The sequence below is a fragment of the Bos indicus genome, chromosome 1 (assembly GCF_029378745.1).
Source record: "Bos indicus isolate NIAB-ARS_2022 breed Sahiwal x Tharparkar chromosome 1, NIAB-ARS_B.indTharparkar_mat_pri_1.0, whole genome shotgun sequence".
Taxonomy (NCBI): domain Eukaryota; kingdom Metazoa; phylum Chordata; class Mammalia; order Artiodactyla; family Bovidae; genus Bos; species Bos indicus.
The window spans coordinates 139001340-139016151 of NC_091760.1; the positions used below are offsets into that span (position 1 = coordinate 139001340).

The 14812-nt window shown below is 41.2% G+C and overlaps 1 protein-coding gene across 15 annotated transcripts in view; it reads right to left on the minus strand.

Moving 5' to 3' along the window:
- NEK11 (NIMA related kinase 11) overlaps positions 1 to 14812 on the minus strand; it is a 274120-nt gene that overhangs the window by 55750 nt on the left and 203558 nt on the right. For 12 of the 15 annotated variants that reach the window (XM_070794905.1, XM_070794932.1, XM_070794884.1 and 9 more), the window contains one exon: positions 14288 to 14348. In XM_070794905.1, coding sequence (XP_070651006.1) covers positions 14288 to 14348 — 61 coding nt within the window. Of the gene's footprint in view, positions 1 to 5416; positions 5536 to 14287; positions 14349 to 14812 lie in introns of all 15 variants that reach the window. The other 3 variants (XM_070794922.1, XM_070794931.1, XM_070794928.1) reach the window with 1 other exon arrangement.

The following is a 14812-nucleotide window of genomic DNA, read 5'->3' on the forward strand; positions in this document are numbered from 1 at the left end:
CATCACTCCAAACAGAAACTCTGTAACCATTCAACAATAACTCGCTATTCCTCCCCTCCCTAATCCCTTGATGATATCTAAAGTACTTTCTGTGTCTGTGAATTTTACTGTTCTAAGTAACTCATATAAGTGGCACACAATATGTGTCCTTTTATGCCTGGCTTATTTCACTGAGCATCATGTTTTCAAGCTCATCCACAATGAGCTCCTTTTTATGGATGAATAACATTCCATTGTGTGTATATATATATATATATATTCATTCAATGGTTATTCATTCAACAGTTGGACAGTTGGGTTGTTTCCACAACAAAAGATAAATGAACAAACAAAATGAGTGTTATGACTAACGCTGCTGTAGGTAGTTTTACAGAGGTCCTTTGTCAGGTTTAGGAAATTCCTTTGTATTCCTACTTTGGTGACTGTTTTTATCAAGAAAGGGAGTTAGATTTTGTCAAATGCTTTTTTGCATCTATTGAAATGGTCATATAGTTTTTGTCCTTTACTCTATGTCCTTTAGTCTATGTATTACATTAACTGATTTTCTGATGTAGAACTATCCTTGCAGTCTTGAGATAAATCTCAACTGGCCATTCTATATAGTCCTTAAAATCCGTTATTTTTTAAAATTGCTGTGTTTGGTTTGCTAATATTTTGTTGATGATTTTTGCATATATAGCCATAATGAATATTGGTCCAGTTTTTTTTTTTTTTCTTGTGATATCTTTGGTTTTAGTATCAAACAAGAGGCTCACAGAATGAGTTGGGCAATGTTCTATTGTATTCTGTATTTTAGACGAGTTTGTGAAACTGGTATTAATTCCTCTTTGAATGTGTAGTGGAATTCACTAGTGATGCAGTGTGGGCCTGGTGTTTTCTTTGTCGAAAGTTTTAAAATGACTAATTTGACTTACTTGTTATAGGCCTATTCAGATTTTTTTCTTGAGTCAGTTTCAGTAATTTGCATCTTTCTAGAAATTTGTTCTTTTATCTGATTTATCTAATTTTTTGCCCTTTGTAATTTATCCTTGTAATTTCTTTAAAGTTGGTAGCAATGTCTCCTTTTCCATTCCTGATTTCTTAACTGTCTTTCTTAAAGATTGACCAATGTTTTAAACCTTTTCAAAGAGACAATTTTTGGTCTCATTGATGTCTTCTATTGTTTTTCTCTTCTTTATTTCATTTATTTCCACTGCAGCCTTTACTATTTCCTCCCTTTTGCTCACTTTGGGTTTCATTTACTCAAGTTTTTAAGTTCCATAAGGTAAAGTATTTATTTTAGAAGTTCAATAGGTAGGAATTAAAATCAAAGTACCAGGCTTCAGGTTTGGGGACCACAGTCATCATTCTGTCTCTAACATCACAAGCAGCATGGTCCTCCAGTCATCGCCCTGGGCTTCAGTTTCCTCACTGTATATTTAAGTGTTTCATTAGACTAAGGGCCTTCTTTCAGTTCAAACATTCTATGACCTGTAAGACATATCCCCAGACCTCCAGGGTTATAGACTTTAATTGGGAAGGTAACACAACAACAAAGATGAAGAGCAATCAAAGGGATCAAATATGAAGAGACAGATGGCTGGGACCAACAATGAAAGTCACAGGCTTTACTGAACATCAGGCACCATCATTCTGGAGTCACTCCCCACCTGGGAAATGTCGGCTGGTGAGGCTTGATACCACCCCACGGGAGTGTTTTGACAATGAGATGAAACAAAAAGATCTGAAGAGACATCAAGCAACTAGAAGCTGTGTTTCTTAAGAATGCACAGCACCGCTCATGATAGTAATATTGTCAGGATCCCTCCTACTTCTATGATCTCTCTTAAATAGCAAAGCTATTTTCCCTGCAGAAGTGACAGCTTGATGATCCTGACATTTCACCAGGAGAGATTCTTCTCTCATTTCTTCCAAAGTTTCCCTTTATTCATTCCAGTTGCTGGATGAATGACCTTGATTATAAAACAAAAACCTGCATTTGCACTTCCTGCAGAACAACCTACCACACGGGTGATGAGCTGATGCAGGCACCGCAGGGTTGGATATTTTGGCAAACGAGCTCTCCCTTAAGTTCCTGAGACACTGCTTAGTCAGGAATCCTCACAGACGCTGTCCTTGGTGCTCAGCATGTTTAGAATTCTTCTCACCTCATCTCCTTCAACCTCTCTCTTTCTCTCACTTGCCCACAGAATACTCAGGGTGTCCTTGACAGACACCCCTCTCTGCCCAGATTACTGCAAAGGTACAGCTTCATGGCCCACAATCTCTTTCTCCTCCGGGACACTGTGAGAGCAGTTCCACTTACTGAGAAGCTTAGCTGACCGACATCTTTGTGGACACCTTTCCTTGAGTATCTACCGTGATGATACTGGACCTCAGGGTTGTCGATACAATGGGCCAAGAATCTTTGAAGCAGGTTGGTCTCTGCCTTCACTTATCCCAACACCCAGAGGTGGAGTTGTAGTGCCCAAATTTCCTTTCCAGGAAAGACGTGTTACCCAGCTGGTGGGAGTGGGGGACACAGACAGATTGCAGCCACCATCCCTGCAGAAGCGGCCTCAGTGGCAGAGCCACAATGCCCAGAGTTATGCCCTTCCTATGTGCCCCTGATATGAAACAACTCATCACGGTTGAGGTAGAAAGCCTGATCATTTTGTCTTGCACAGACAACCTGAGTTCTGACCCCCACAAGGGTTCAAGTAAGGCTTGTCAGGCCTGCATCACTTTGCAGCTTCTCCTCCGCCTTATCCTGCTTCCCTTCCTTCCTGTCCACAGAGGCCCATCCAGAATAATGTCCTCCCACCCAGCTCCATGTCAGAGGCTTCTTCCCAAAGAACCCATGACATGTGGGGATGGGGGCTGACGGACAGGGGGCATGCAGGTGGTTGTCTTGAAGCCCTCAACACAGTGAGTATTTGATGAGTGATAATAAAAATGACAATGTAACCTCCCCCAGCCCCACCACCATCCCCAGCTCTCTCAGAGAACTGTTTCTATAGGAACAGGGCAGAAGTCAGCAGCTAAGGAAGTTGTTGCCAACCCTGCAGCAGCAGCTGAGTCCCAGCCAAACCCCAGGAGGAGGCTGGAAAAGAAAGCAGACAGGCGGAAGGGAAGAAGATGGCCCAAGAGAGAACCACCTCCAGATGTTTCCAGTAGGAAGGTAGCCGGGGCACATAAGGATGAGTGCGTGAGCTGCCTTAGGCAACTGCGGTCTGGGTCCTGACTCTATGATGTTTGATCAGTTACAAAACTTCTGTGACTCAGTTTCCTTACCTGTACAAAAAAAAAAAAAAAATCTGCATTTTAGGGCTTTAGCAAAGCCTAAATGCGATGATCTATATGAAAGTATGTTGCTGTCAGTACATGTATGCTGCCTCCCTGGCCCCCAGGGTCCTCACCCCACTGCTTTGCACAGGGTGGTTTCTCAATAAATAAATAGCACCCCACTGCCTCTATCAAAATTAATTAGTTGGAAAAAAAGTGGGCCAGCTTGGAGAGGAAACCTGCTACTCACAGGGGAGATGATAAATACCAGAAGATAGGAAATAAACTTTCTATTTTTATTACATAGTTATTTCACACAACAAATATTCAACAGAATTGCATGGAAGATTAAAAACAACAGGAGTTCAGGGGTTTGCAAATGGTCATTTTCTTTTGAATACATCAGAAGAGGCCTCTAAGAATAGTACCTTTCAACTTAAAAAAAAATAAAAGAGGGAATGTCTATTTTAGGATTGAGGCAGAGCAATTAAATGTGCCATCAGGGTAAGAGGTTTGTGGAGGCCAGACCCTAACTTTTTCAGCTGTGCTTACCTTGAGGAGACAGTAGCCAGCGTTTGGGAGTTTCATTATTCTGGGGTGCTTACATGGAGAATCAGCTTTAGAAACAAAATCTGTTTTTCTGTAACAGAAGATTGAGCTGGCTTTCAAACTGACTCAAATGTTTAAGGTAAGTACATCAGCACTCCCCTCTTCTTCCAACAGAAAAGAATCACAGAGGTCATCCGTGGTCATTGTGGATAAATTAGAAAACACGGAAGGGAAAAGTCCCTCAGAGAACCATTAGTATCACTGTGGTATTTCTTGTGTGTGCATGTGTATGTATCAACTATAGTTTATTTCTTAACACCTCTCATGCCAATAAATATGTAACTACATCATCATTTTTAATAAACTGAGAAGAACTTCTTTATTCTAGAAGACATATTAGCCCTTACTGCTAGGCATTTATTTTGATTCCAATTTTTACTATTATAAACCACACTGCCCTAAGAATCTTTGTATATATTTCTCTTTACACACAACTCTGATTATTCCTTTAAGATAAATCCCTAGACACAGACTTGCTGGGTCAAAAAATATTTTAATCTTTCAGGTTAGTTTAACCTAGATGTTGAAAGCCAAACTTATTCTAGGTTGTAATTAACACTGTTTTCAAGAGGGTCACAAATACATTAAAGATGCAATGTGAGGCACCTTTAGTAAACACTTCATTCAATTTATGAAAATCTAAAAATCGAATATAAGCATTTTCTTTATAAAGCCTTAGCTGGAAGTGATAGCCCAGTGGTTCTCAAAGTCTCTGAACCAGCAGTATCAGTATCATGTGGGAAAATGTTAGAGATGCAGATTTCTGGGGCCCACACACGCCTATTGAATCAGAATCTCTAGGGTTGGTACCCAGCGATCAGGTTCTCATGCAGAGTTCATCACTTCCTGCCTAGAGTTCTTGTTATTTGGTCTAGAGATAACGATAAATCCAGAAGTTCCCTGAAAACATGAAGTGTGTCTGATATTGCTCTGTGAGCCCTATGATGGTTTATGTCAGAAAATACTTGATAAATGTGTCATCATTTGTAATGCAGGCTTACATTTCCAACTTTTCACATAAATAGACTAACAGAACTTTTAAATGAACTGGGTAAGAAATCCTCTACCCTGAAAAATGGGTGGACAGTCTTCTGTCAGTGACACAGCTTTACTGACCCAACCAGAGTGGCCTCAAAAAGCAACTGGTCTGGTGCATAATCACTGCTGATACAATAGCTTGACACTGCCCCCTTGAGAATGAGCTGCGACTAAAGTTCAAATGGCCAGGGTGACTTGTCATTCACTGGGCCTCTAACACCCACCTCTCTCTGGAAGGCACTTCGATGGCCATCTGTGCCGCCTGCACACACACACCCAGGAGCATCACTGATCCTCTTCTGGGGCCAAGACGGATGACAAGAGACCGTGTCCCTTTCACCCTTTCTAAGCTGATGGTATGGAATTCAAGTCTCAGCTGGAGACTCAGCTGAGCAGATTCAGGACCAAGTTTTCTGCTTCTGCAGGTAGGCATTTCATGGAGTCTATCTCCAGCTGGCACTGCTATTGGCATCTATTCAGGAGAGCACGCTGGACAGCTTCTTACCTTTCCATACAGCATCAATCCTGACAACTGCTGCCGAAGCAAACAGCTTCTTCTGCAGTCAGCAGCACAGAAAAGAACTGAAGAATACCCCGCCTCCCCCCGTTGCTGATCACCTACTCCTGTGAAAGACAAAAAAGGGGCTGTATCCACAGGACACTGCCCAGGCCATCTCTCCTCCACATACCTAGGCACTTTTAAGGTCTAGCCTTATCGTTACTGCAGTACACAGTCATTATTATTCTAGACTTCACATTTCCCCTTCCTGTGTATGAGAATCCTCTTCTTCATGAGACAGAGTCCAGCACCCACAAAAGCAGCTATAGATGCCAGAAGGTCACTTCCCAGCCTCCGCGCCATCAGGAAGCAGGCACACGGCCAGCCTCTGAGGTGCTCCCCAGACTTACTATCAGAAGTTGCACGGAGGAGGAGTGCAGCTTGAGGAGGCCATGCAGACAGGGGTGGGGCTCCAGCCAGGGGCAGCCTGGCAGCCATGCTCCACGACCATCATTTGTAGCCTTGAGGATGCTCAAGCTGCCCTAAGGAGCCACAGGTGGAGGGGAGCTGAGGCCCCAGGCAACTTGCAGTGCAATTGAGTGAGTGAGTGAGTTGCCAAGAGGTGTCCTCCAGCTCCAGTCAAGTCATCCCATGATCGCTGTCCTAAGGACATCTGACTACAACCTCAAGGAAGACCCTGAACCAGCACTCCACAGCCAAGCAGCCCCTGGATTCATGACTCACAGAAACCACGAGAGGTACAGAGGACTATTGCTGTTTTCTGCCAGTGTGTTTCTGAGTAGTTGTTAATGCAGCCACAGTTTAAGCATCAAGTTTTTACAGAGGGTCAGGATAAGAAACTAATATATGAAGAATGTTTATGTTTCCTGTTTGCTGTAGAAATATGTTGCTAAGTTTTTGTAAAGACCTTAATAGACATCTACATTTTGTAGATGTCCTTTGGAGATGGATAAAAAATCTCAATTTTTTTTAAATTAAAAAAGAATTGAAAAAATTCATGTAAGAAAATGCATGTCAGAGGATAGGAATATTTGAAAAAATATGAAAATTAAAAGATGAATGTCTTCCCAGACTTTAAAACATTCCATAAAGGCAGTGTAATGAGAACACTCTAGTACTGACAGAGGATTAAGAAGCTAGATCAGTAGGCCAAAAACAGAGGCAGAAATAAATAATATCCAGGAGTTGGAATACAAAAAATAATTTAAGTGGAAAAATAGATTTTATTGGTGTAAAAACCTCAAGTGTGTAAAATAAGACAATAGCAATTCTAGAATGAAATTTAGGAGGCTATATAGAAAACACTCTTAAAAAACAGTGGAGGAGGAATGAATTAGGAATTTGAGATGAACGCATACACACTACTATATATAAAATAGATAACCAACAAGGACCTACTGAATAGCACAGAGAACTATACTCAATATAGCCTACAAGAAAAGAATTTGAAATCCAAATCACTGTTCTGTGCACCTGAGATTAACATAACATTGTAAATCAGCTATACTTCAGTAAAAAAAGGAGGGAATAAATAAAAATACTGAATCACTATGTTGTACACCTGAAAAACTTTTAGATTATACTTATACTGTTTTGGTCAATTGTACACCAACAATATTTGAAAAAATTAAGCTGAAAAACTTTTAAAAAAAACAGAAAAGCTATTAATATATAAAAGTCAAGTAACCTTTGCCTACTTAAAAAACAAAAAATTCCCCCACCAAAAATCCAAAAGAGACAATAAACAGAATTAATAGACATAAAACAGACTAGGGAAATTTTGCTACACATATGATAGAAAAGGGGGTATTAATATTTTTATAATAATTCAGCTTAATACATTGAACACTAAGTCAAGTGCAACGGCAGTGACTATTTCCACACAAAAGAACATGGGATATTAAAGATCCTAATAAATACCTTTTACAAAGAAAAGACTTTGTTTAGGAAAAATAATAAAAAGTAGCTACCAAGACAGTTCATGCCATATTCACCAGTGTGATGATCTGAATTGCTCACCATTCTCAGTCAGCCTGTTCCTTCTGCCTGTTCCTAGATCTGTTTCTCCCTGTCCTGTCCTTTCCACCTGCAGGGCCTTCCTCTCCATCTTTTCATGGCCACATCTATCCTCACATCATGAACAGTCTCAGATGCTGCCTTCTCCTTGAAACATCCTTGGTGGCTCCATCCCCCAACTGAAAGCCATCCCCCCACTTTCTGAATCCTTATTCTCTTGTTACGTAGTTATTTAGGCCCTTGTCTTGGTTCTTCTCCGAAATCTTAAGCCTTTAATGGCAGGATCCAGGCCTAACACACCATTGCCATCTACTACATTCCTCTACAAAGTATATAAACTTTGATGAAATCCTAATGTGCAAGTAATAAAGGAATAAACGACTGCTGAGTTTCTTTCTTAGCTAGGTAAACTTGATTCCTGGAACTTTTTTGTAGACAATAGGAAAATACAGAAAGTTCTTTGCTAAGAAGATGCTACTAAGAGTGATTAAAAGTACTGTTTTAGGAATGTATTTAAATTACAAAGCCTTTTTCTACCTCCTTCCCATCACCACACACCTGCCAAATGAATGTGCCTGGCATGGTAGCAGACATATAGCAGGTTCTCTGTAAATCGCCACTAATTCTGAATCTATTTTAATCTTTCAAGTTTCAAAGAACTTCTAGAAACTATTAAATTTTTATCAGATATAAATCTATAAAGACAGAAGGGATAGTGGCAAGTTTTGCACATGCACAGCAAAATGATCCAAGTGGTTTTTAATCCAAAATATCCCTCCTCTCCTCCGGATGCAGTGGTTTCAAAGTGTCAGTAACCAAAGATAAGACACTATGTTGAAATCACTCTAATTATTACATGAAATTCTTTTCTGTCAAGGTGAAAAGCACAATAGTGAAAGGTTAAATGGCTGTCAGTCATCCCTACATTTAACAGCTTAGAGTCTGAAGAGCTTAAGCAAAGGAAGTTTTGAAGGGATTCCAAAGCTCTGATGTCTTCTCTGGTCTCTATCAGTCATATTGTTTAGTGGAGATTAAACAGTAATTACCAACGTTCAATGGAAGAACTGAAGGGTAACAAATTTCAAAAAGCCAAACTGATCAGACATGTTAACACACTAAAGAAATCATAATGGACAGTGAGGTTTGGAAGCATCTCTTGGGTTCTAATGACTTCTGTGACAACATCCTGCTTGGAGGTACAAAACAAGCCTTTTTATAAATAGTTCACCCAACTTGTATCATTCTGCTGATGACTTCTCTATAGAAGTACAGCTAATTTCCCAGTCGTTAAAAGGGCTAAACTTCATTTGTTGCCTTGGTTCCTAATCTGGTTACTAAGAAACACAGAGACAGAGTTTTCTTTTTAAAGGAAAACAGAGGTCATCTTTGGCCTTTACTGGCTAGTGATGGGCCTGAACAGTTACTATAGCAACACCATGTGTTGTCTGCGGAATGAGAGCCCATAATCAGTCCCCCATCTCAAGTCACTTCTTTCAAAACATCCTCCTTATTGTTTGTTAAAGCTGATTTTTTTCTGACCATGCTTAAGAACCAGTGGTACCCTAGTCCACACAATAAAGTTCAAGGTCCTTAACCCGGCACCAAGGTTCCCCATGGGCTTGGTCCTGTGCATCCAGATTGCTGATCCCTTCCTCATACCTTACACTGAAGCAGCACCAGCCTTCTTGACAGTTCCATGGATACACCCAGTTGTTTCATATTTCTGAGCCCTCTACTGCTTGATCCTTTGTAGGGAACACTTCCTCTTTCTGACCACTTGGCTACTCTACTTACCTTTCCATTCATTCATCGAATGACTCTTGAAAATTACTGTGTGCCAGGCTATGTGCCAGAATCTGAAAACACTGGTGTGAATAAGATCTTGTCCTGGTCCTCATGGACCCAGGCAATCATAAGCCTTCGCCTCCTCTGTAGAGCTTTGCTCCAGCTGCATATCCAGAGTGGACCCCTCCTAACCACCTCCCTTGTTCCCAGTATGTGTTATCCTCCTCACAATGCCCTGTAATTACCTGCTCCCTGACTAGACTGGGAGCTCATCAAGGGAGGGACCTTGTTTTCTCCATCACTCTGTGATACCTGGCTAATCATATGTGTGTTATAAACATAATAGGGAAGAAAGGAGGGGTGGGGAGATAGGTAGCACATTTCAACCATCAAAGCTGCATGTTTTGAAGCATCTGCCTTCAGTGAAATGGCTGTTGCCTGCGTCTCTGGCTGTCCCCCAGACACCCCAGGCATTTCTGGCCTTTCCTATTCCCTTAAAAGGTGTTTTGTTCTCCTTTCCTCACCTAATTCTATCTAGGATCCCTTAGCATTCTGTTCATGACTGGCCTTGCCTTCTTGTACTCCATGGGGAACTTTGAGGGGAATTTAGGGCTTCAGAAATGGAAGTGCCTCCATTTGGGAGGGTATGTCCTCCATGCATAAAAGAAGCGCCAAGTGGGTGACACGGTTACCAAGCTTTGTGCTGGTCTATCCAGGACCACACTTGGTGGCTGGGACCATGCTGCAAATAGGTTTCAACATCTGAATCTTCATACAGTGCCCCGAACCCACCTAAATGTCTGACACAGATGCTGAGGATGACGAACAAATACAATATTGGTTCCAACAAAGCTCAGTAACTCTTGTATACAGTGCCAGATAGCCCAGCGGACACTGACATAACTATAAAAAGAATGAAATTCCTAGAAGAAGCTATTTTCATTTTGGCTTATAATCAAGTTCTCTATAATTTTAAGAAATATATATATATAAAGAAATATATATATTTTTAGTTTTAGTAGCATTTTGTTTGAATTATAAATTAGGGTGGATGGGCAGGATAAGAATCTCAGGGCTTCAGGGTATTTAATCCATGGCTCTCAAAGTATGGTCTGGATCCAGAATATCAGCATCACCTGGGAACTTGTTAGAAACAAATTCTAAGGCACACAGTGCATCTGCATCTTCCAAGGCCTTTAAGTGATTCAGATGCCTGTTTAAGTGTGAGAACTACCGGTTTAAAGGCTGTAACCTGACCTTGATATGTTCAGGAGACTCAGATACTGAACCTGAAATTCAAAAAGCCACCTTCTAATTGGGGATCCCTTGAAGCTCCACAATGTTTTCTTATCCACCCTCTCCACTCTCCAGGGACATAGGAAGGGGAGGCATCCCTGCCCCTGTTTCACATGGAAATCAAACAGTCTGGGGTAAACCGCTGCCAGCAGCATCTTCAGGGCAACAGTTACAACATACTTGGTCCAAAGAACCAGAAGGATATTTGCATCTGTTGTCCCTCCTCTCTTGTCCAGGGTTGGCAGAAGCTCTTGAAAATGTTTGTGAAAGATAATTAAGACCTGGCATGCTCAATGGGCAACTGGATATTGCCATTGCACAGGCTGATGCTGCCTGTGAGTAAAGTGTGTCGATCATCAGTTCAGTTCAGTCGCTCAGTCGTGTCCGACTTTGTGACCCCATGGACTGCAGTGCGCCAGGCCTCCCTGTCCATCACAAACTCTCGGAGCTTGCTCTAACTGATGTCCATCGAGTCAATGATGCCATCCAACCATCTCATCCTCTGTCGTCCCCTTCTCCTCCGGCCTTCAATCTTTCCAAGCATCAAGGTATTTTCCAATGAGTTAGTTCTTTTCATCAGGTGGCCAAAGTATTGGAGCTTCAGCTTCAGCATCAGTCCTTCCAATGAATATTCAGGACTGATTTCCTTTAGGATTGACTGGTTTGATCTCCTTGCAGTCCAAGGGACTCTCAAGAGTCTTCTCCAACACCACAGTTCAAAAGTATCAATTCTTTAGCACTCAGCTTTCTTTATGATCCAACTCTCACATCCATACATGACTACTGGAAAAACCATAGCTTTGACTAGATGGACCTTTGTCAGCAAAGTAATGTCTCTGCTTTTTAATGTGCTGTCTAGGTTTGTCATAACTTTTCTTCCAAGGAGCAAGCGTCTTTTAATTTCATGGCTGTAGTCACCATCTGCAGTGATTTTTGGAGCCCAAGAAAAAGTTTCTCACTGTTTCCATTGTTTTCCCAACTATTTGCAATGAAGTGATGGGACCAGATGCCATGATCTTCATTTTTTGAATGTTGAGTTTTAAGCCAGCTTTTTCACTCTTCTCTTTCACTTTAATCAAGAGGCTGTTCAATTTCTCTTCACTTTCTGCCATAAAGGATGGTGTCATCTGCATATCTGAGGTTATTGATATTTCTCCCATAAGTTTTGATCCCAACTTGTGCTTCATCCAGTCTGGCATTTCGCATGATGTACTCTGCATATAAGTTAAATAAGCAGGGTGACAATATACAGCCTTGACATACTTCTTTCCCGATTTGGAACTAGTCCACTGTTTCAAGTCTGGTTCTAACTGTTGCTTACTGACCTGCATACTGATTTCTCAAGAGGTACATCAGGTGGTCTGATATTCCCATCTCTTGAAGAATTTTCCACAGTTTGCTGTGATTCACACAAAGACTTTGGCATAGTCAATAAAGCAGAAGTAGATGTTTTCTGGAACTCTCTTGCTTTCTCTATGATCCAACAGATGTTGGCAACTTAATCTCTGGTTCCTCTGTCTTTTCTAAATCCAGCCTGAATGTCTGGAAGTTCTTAGTTGATGTATTGTTGAAGCCTGGCTTGGAGAACTTTGAGCATTACTTTGCTAGTGTGTGAGATGAGTGCAATTGTGCGGTAGTTTGAAAACTATAGAACTACTGCCCAATTGCATTCACTGTCAGTCATGGAGGGTTCCTGTTTAAGTGTCAGGGCTTATACTCTGACATACCGAAGCTTCTATTGCCCCTTGGATCCTGTTAACATTCAGACATATATCAAAAACCATGACGGTTAATAAGCTCTAACTGTGACTGTGGTTGACAAATCTCCCAAAGTGCAGTTAGAGCAAAGCAACTACTGCCTACCTGAGCAATCTCATGCCCAGTGAGACCACATGAGGGGGTGTCTTCATGGCTCCTATGTAATGGCAAAGAAGCTCCTGGAATCCAGAAAGCCATCATACTCTCATCTGCAATGAGCACCTCCCCAGACAGGTGTTTCTGAGGCTTGCTGCCCCTCATATCCGTGTCTGGCAGGCCATTCCTCCCTGTCCGCCTTCCTACACACACTTAGGAGTTTAGCTTTCACCTTTCCCTGTTCCTAAATCACTCACCACTCACCCATCTGTTTTCTGTCTTCTCAAAGTCACTAACAGCCCTCATCTGCTCCCACCTCTTCTCTGGTTCCCTTTGTTTCTGAAGGTTTACATCAGATTTATTCCATCGTTGTCACTTCGGTGGCACTCCTGGCAGAGATGAATGTGTATTTTTATTCCAAGTCCTAATGCTCACTTATAAAATCATACGGTCTTGAAGGAAATTTAGATATCATCTATCCAATCTAGCATTTTATTTTTTTGCAGTGGAATCTTTTTTTAAGGCACAATCTTATGTTGAAATCTAATTTATAAAACAGATAAGAGTGAAACTATTTTGGTTGAAGCTGGGAAAGGAGCAGAGTCTGCATCTAATTTCTCTTAAAATATTTAAAAATATTTGTTAAGGGCCTCTTTTGTACCAAGGTCTATGTTAGACAGGGCTTCTGTCCCTGTGCTTCTCAGGGTCCCCCCTCCTTGCTAGCTTCTGCAGATCCCCAAGGAACCCAATTTGAAAATTAATGAGCTAGTCTAACTGAGGTCCACAGAGACAGACAGCGCTTCGTCAAAGGACAGCCTACCTGGTCTGCTAATTTGAAACTTGGGATAAATGCACCTTATAGTGTTACTGTTGGACAACTAAACAGGTCACAGGATGATGACCAGGAGAAAAATCCAGGGAGCTGTATTATGAGTGAGGCTTCTCACATACAGATGTGGAAGAAGCTAGAAAAAGGCTATAAATTGTGCATACACGCCTAACAAAATATTGGTGAATGCTGGCACGCATGAAAACTTCATCTTTATTCCTGTGATTCCCTTTGAAGGGACTGCTTTTGGTTAAAAAATTTAAAATAAAAATTCACCATCAAATTTCAAAGAAAAAAGATCTCACCCCTTTTCACCCAGGACCTATAAAAATTATCCCTTGGCATCCCTGAGGGACTGAGCCCTCGTGAATACCAAAACCTGGGGCCCCTCAAGCCCCTGCACACAAAGGCTGGTACGGTGAATACAGGCGGCCCTCAGGGCTGAAGGTGCTTCCATCCAGGGCAGGTTCCATCTGGGGAAGCGAAACCTGCAGATGACAGACTGTATCCTCTGATATTCTATTTCTGTCAGGTGACAATTATCATCAGTGCTGGAAGTGATCCCAGTTGGGTTTGTTGGGTTAAAAAAGGAAGAAAATAAGAAATAGGGTTTTATCTTTGAAGCACAGCAATCCCATTCATCAAGACCAACAATGCTAAAGAAATTTTAGCTCTGTTTTTCAGACCAAATCTCTTCCAGTAACTGGCTGACCTTCAGAATGATGATATTTTCAGCTTGAATGAATGTAGTGTTTCTACAGGACCAGTGAGGTAGAAAGATTCCTCTCCCAGAAAACCTGTAAAACCTATTATTGCATCCTCCTAGACCACCACTGGACCACAGCGGACCACTGAATTTAACGATTTCATCCTTGGACACCCAGGGTCACTGAACAAGGATAAACAATTCTTCTTTGCATTTCCTGGCCCGTGGGTCAGACATTCAACCTCTGTTGGCCTGTCTCATCTGTCAAATGAGGAGGTTAGACTAAAATATCTAAGCTTTCTACTTGTTGGGTATTCCAGTAGATTCAGTAGGTATCAGTATATTTTGGAATCTGAAGAGGCTTACTCACCTAGAGTGGTGCAGCCCAGCACGTGCTCCAAACACCTGGCCAGAGCTTCAGTATCACTGTCCTGCCAAAACAAGAGAGATTTATTTCTCTGAGTGGTAAATGTGGAAAAGTGTTCTCACTACATGTAGGCAAGAGAAAACACATGAAAATCTAGTTGGAAACTTATTGTATGATTACATTTTTTGAAAAGAAAACTCTATATGTGTACCCACATCTTCTCCCTCATGGCAATCTATATAATGGTGTCTATTGTCTATCTCTCTGATAGGAAGAACATACACTAAAAACGTTAACAGCAGTGTGACTGTAAGGTGCGGTTAAGGGGATATATTTATTTTCTCCTTTGGGTGCTTCTGTCTTTTGTAAATTTTTATAATAAATATTATTTATTTAAACTATAAAAATGGTAAATACTTTAGAATGAAGAGAAAAAGGTTTCATTCGTCTATACTAAATACCACAGGAATCAGGTGAACATTGTTTTCTAGACAGCATCTCTACCATTCTTCTTTGGAAATCCGTGGT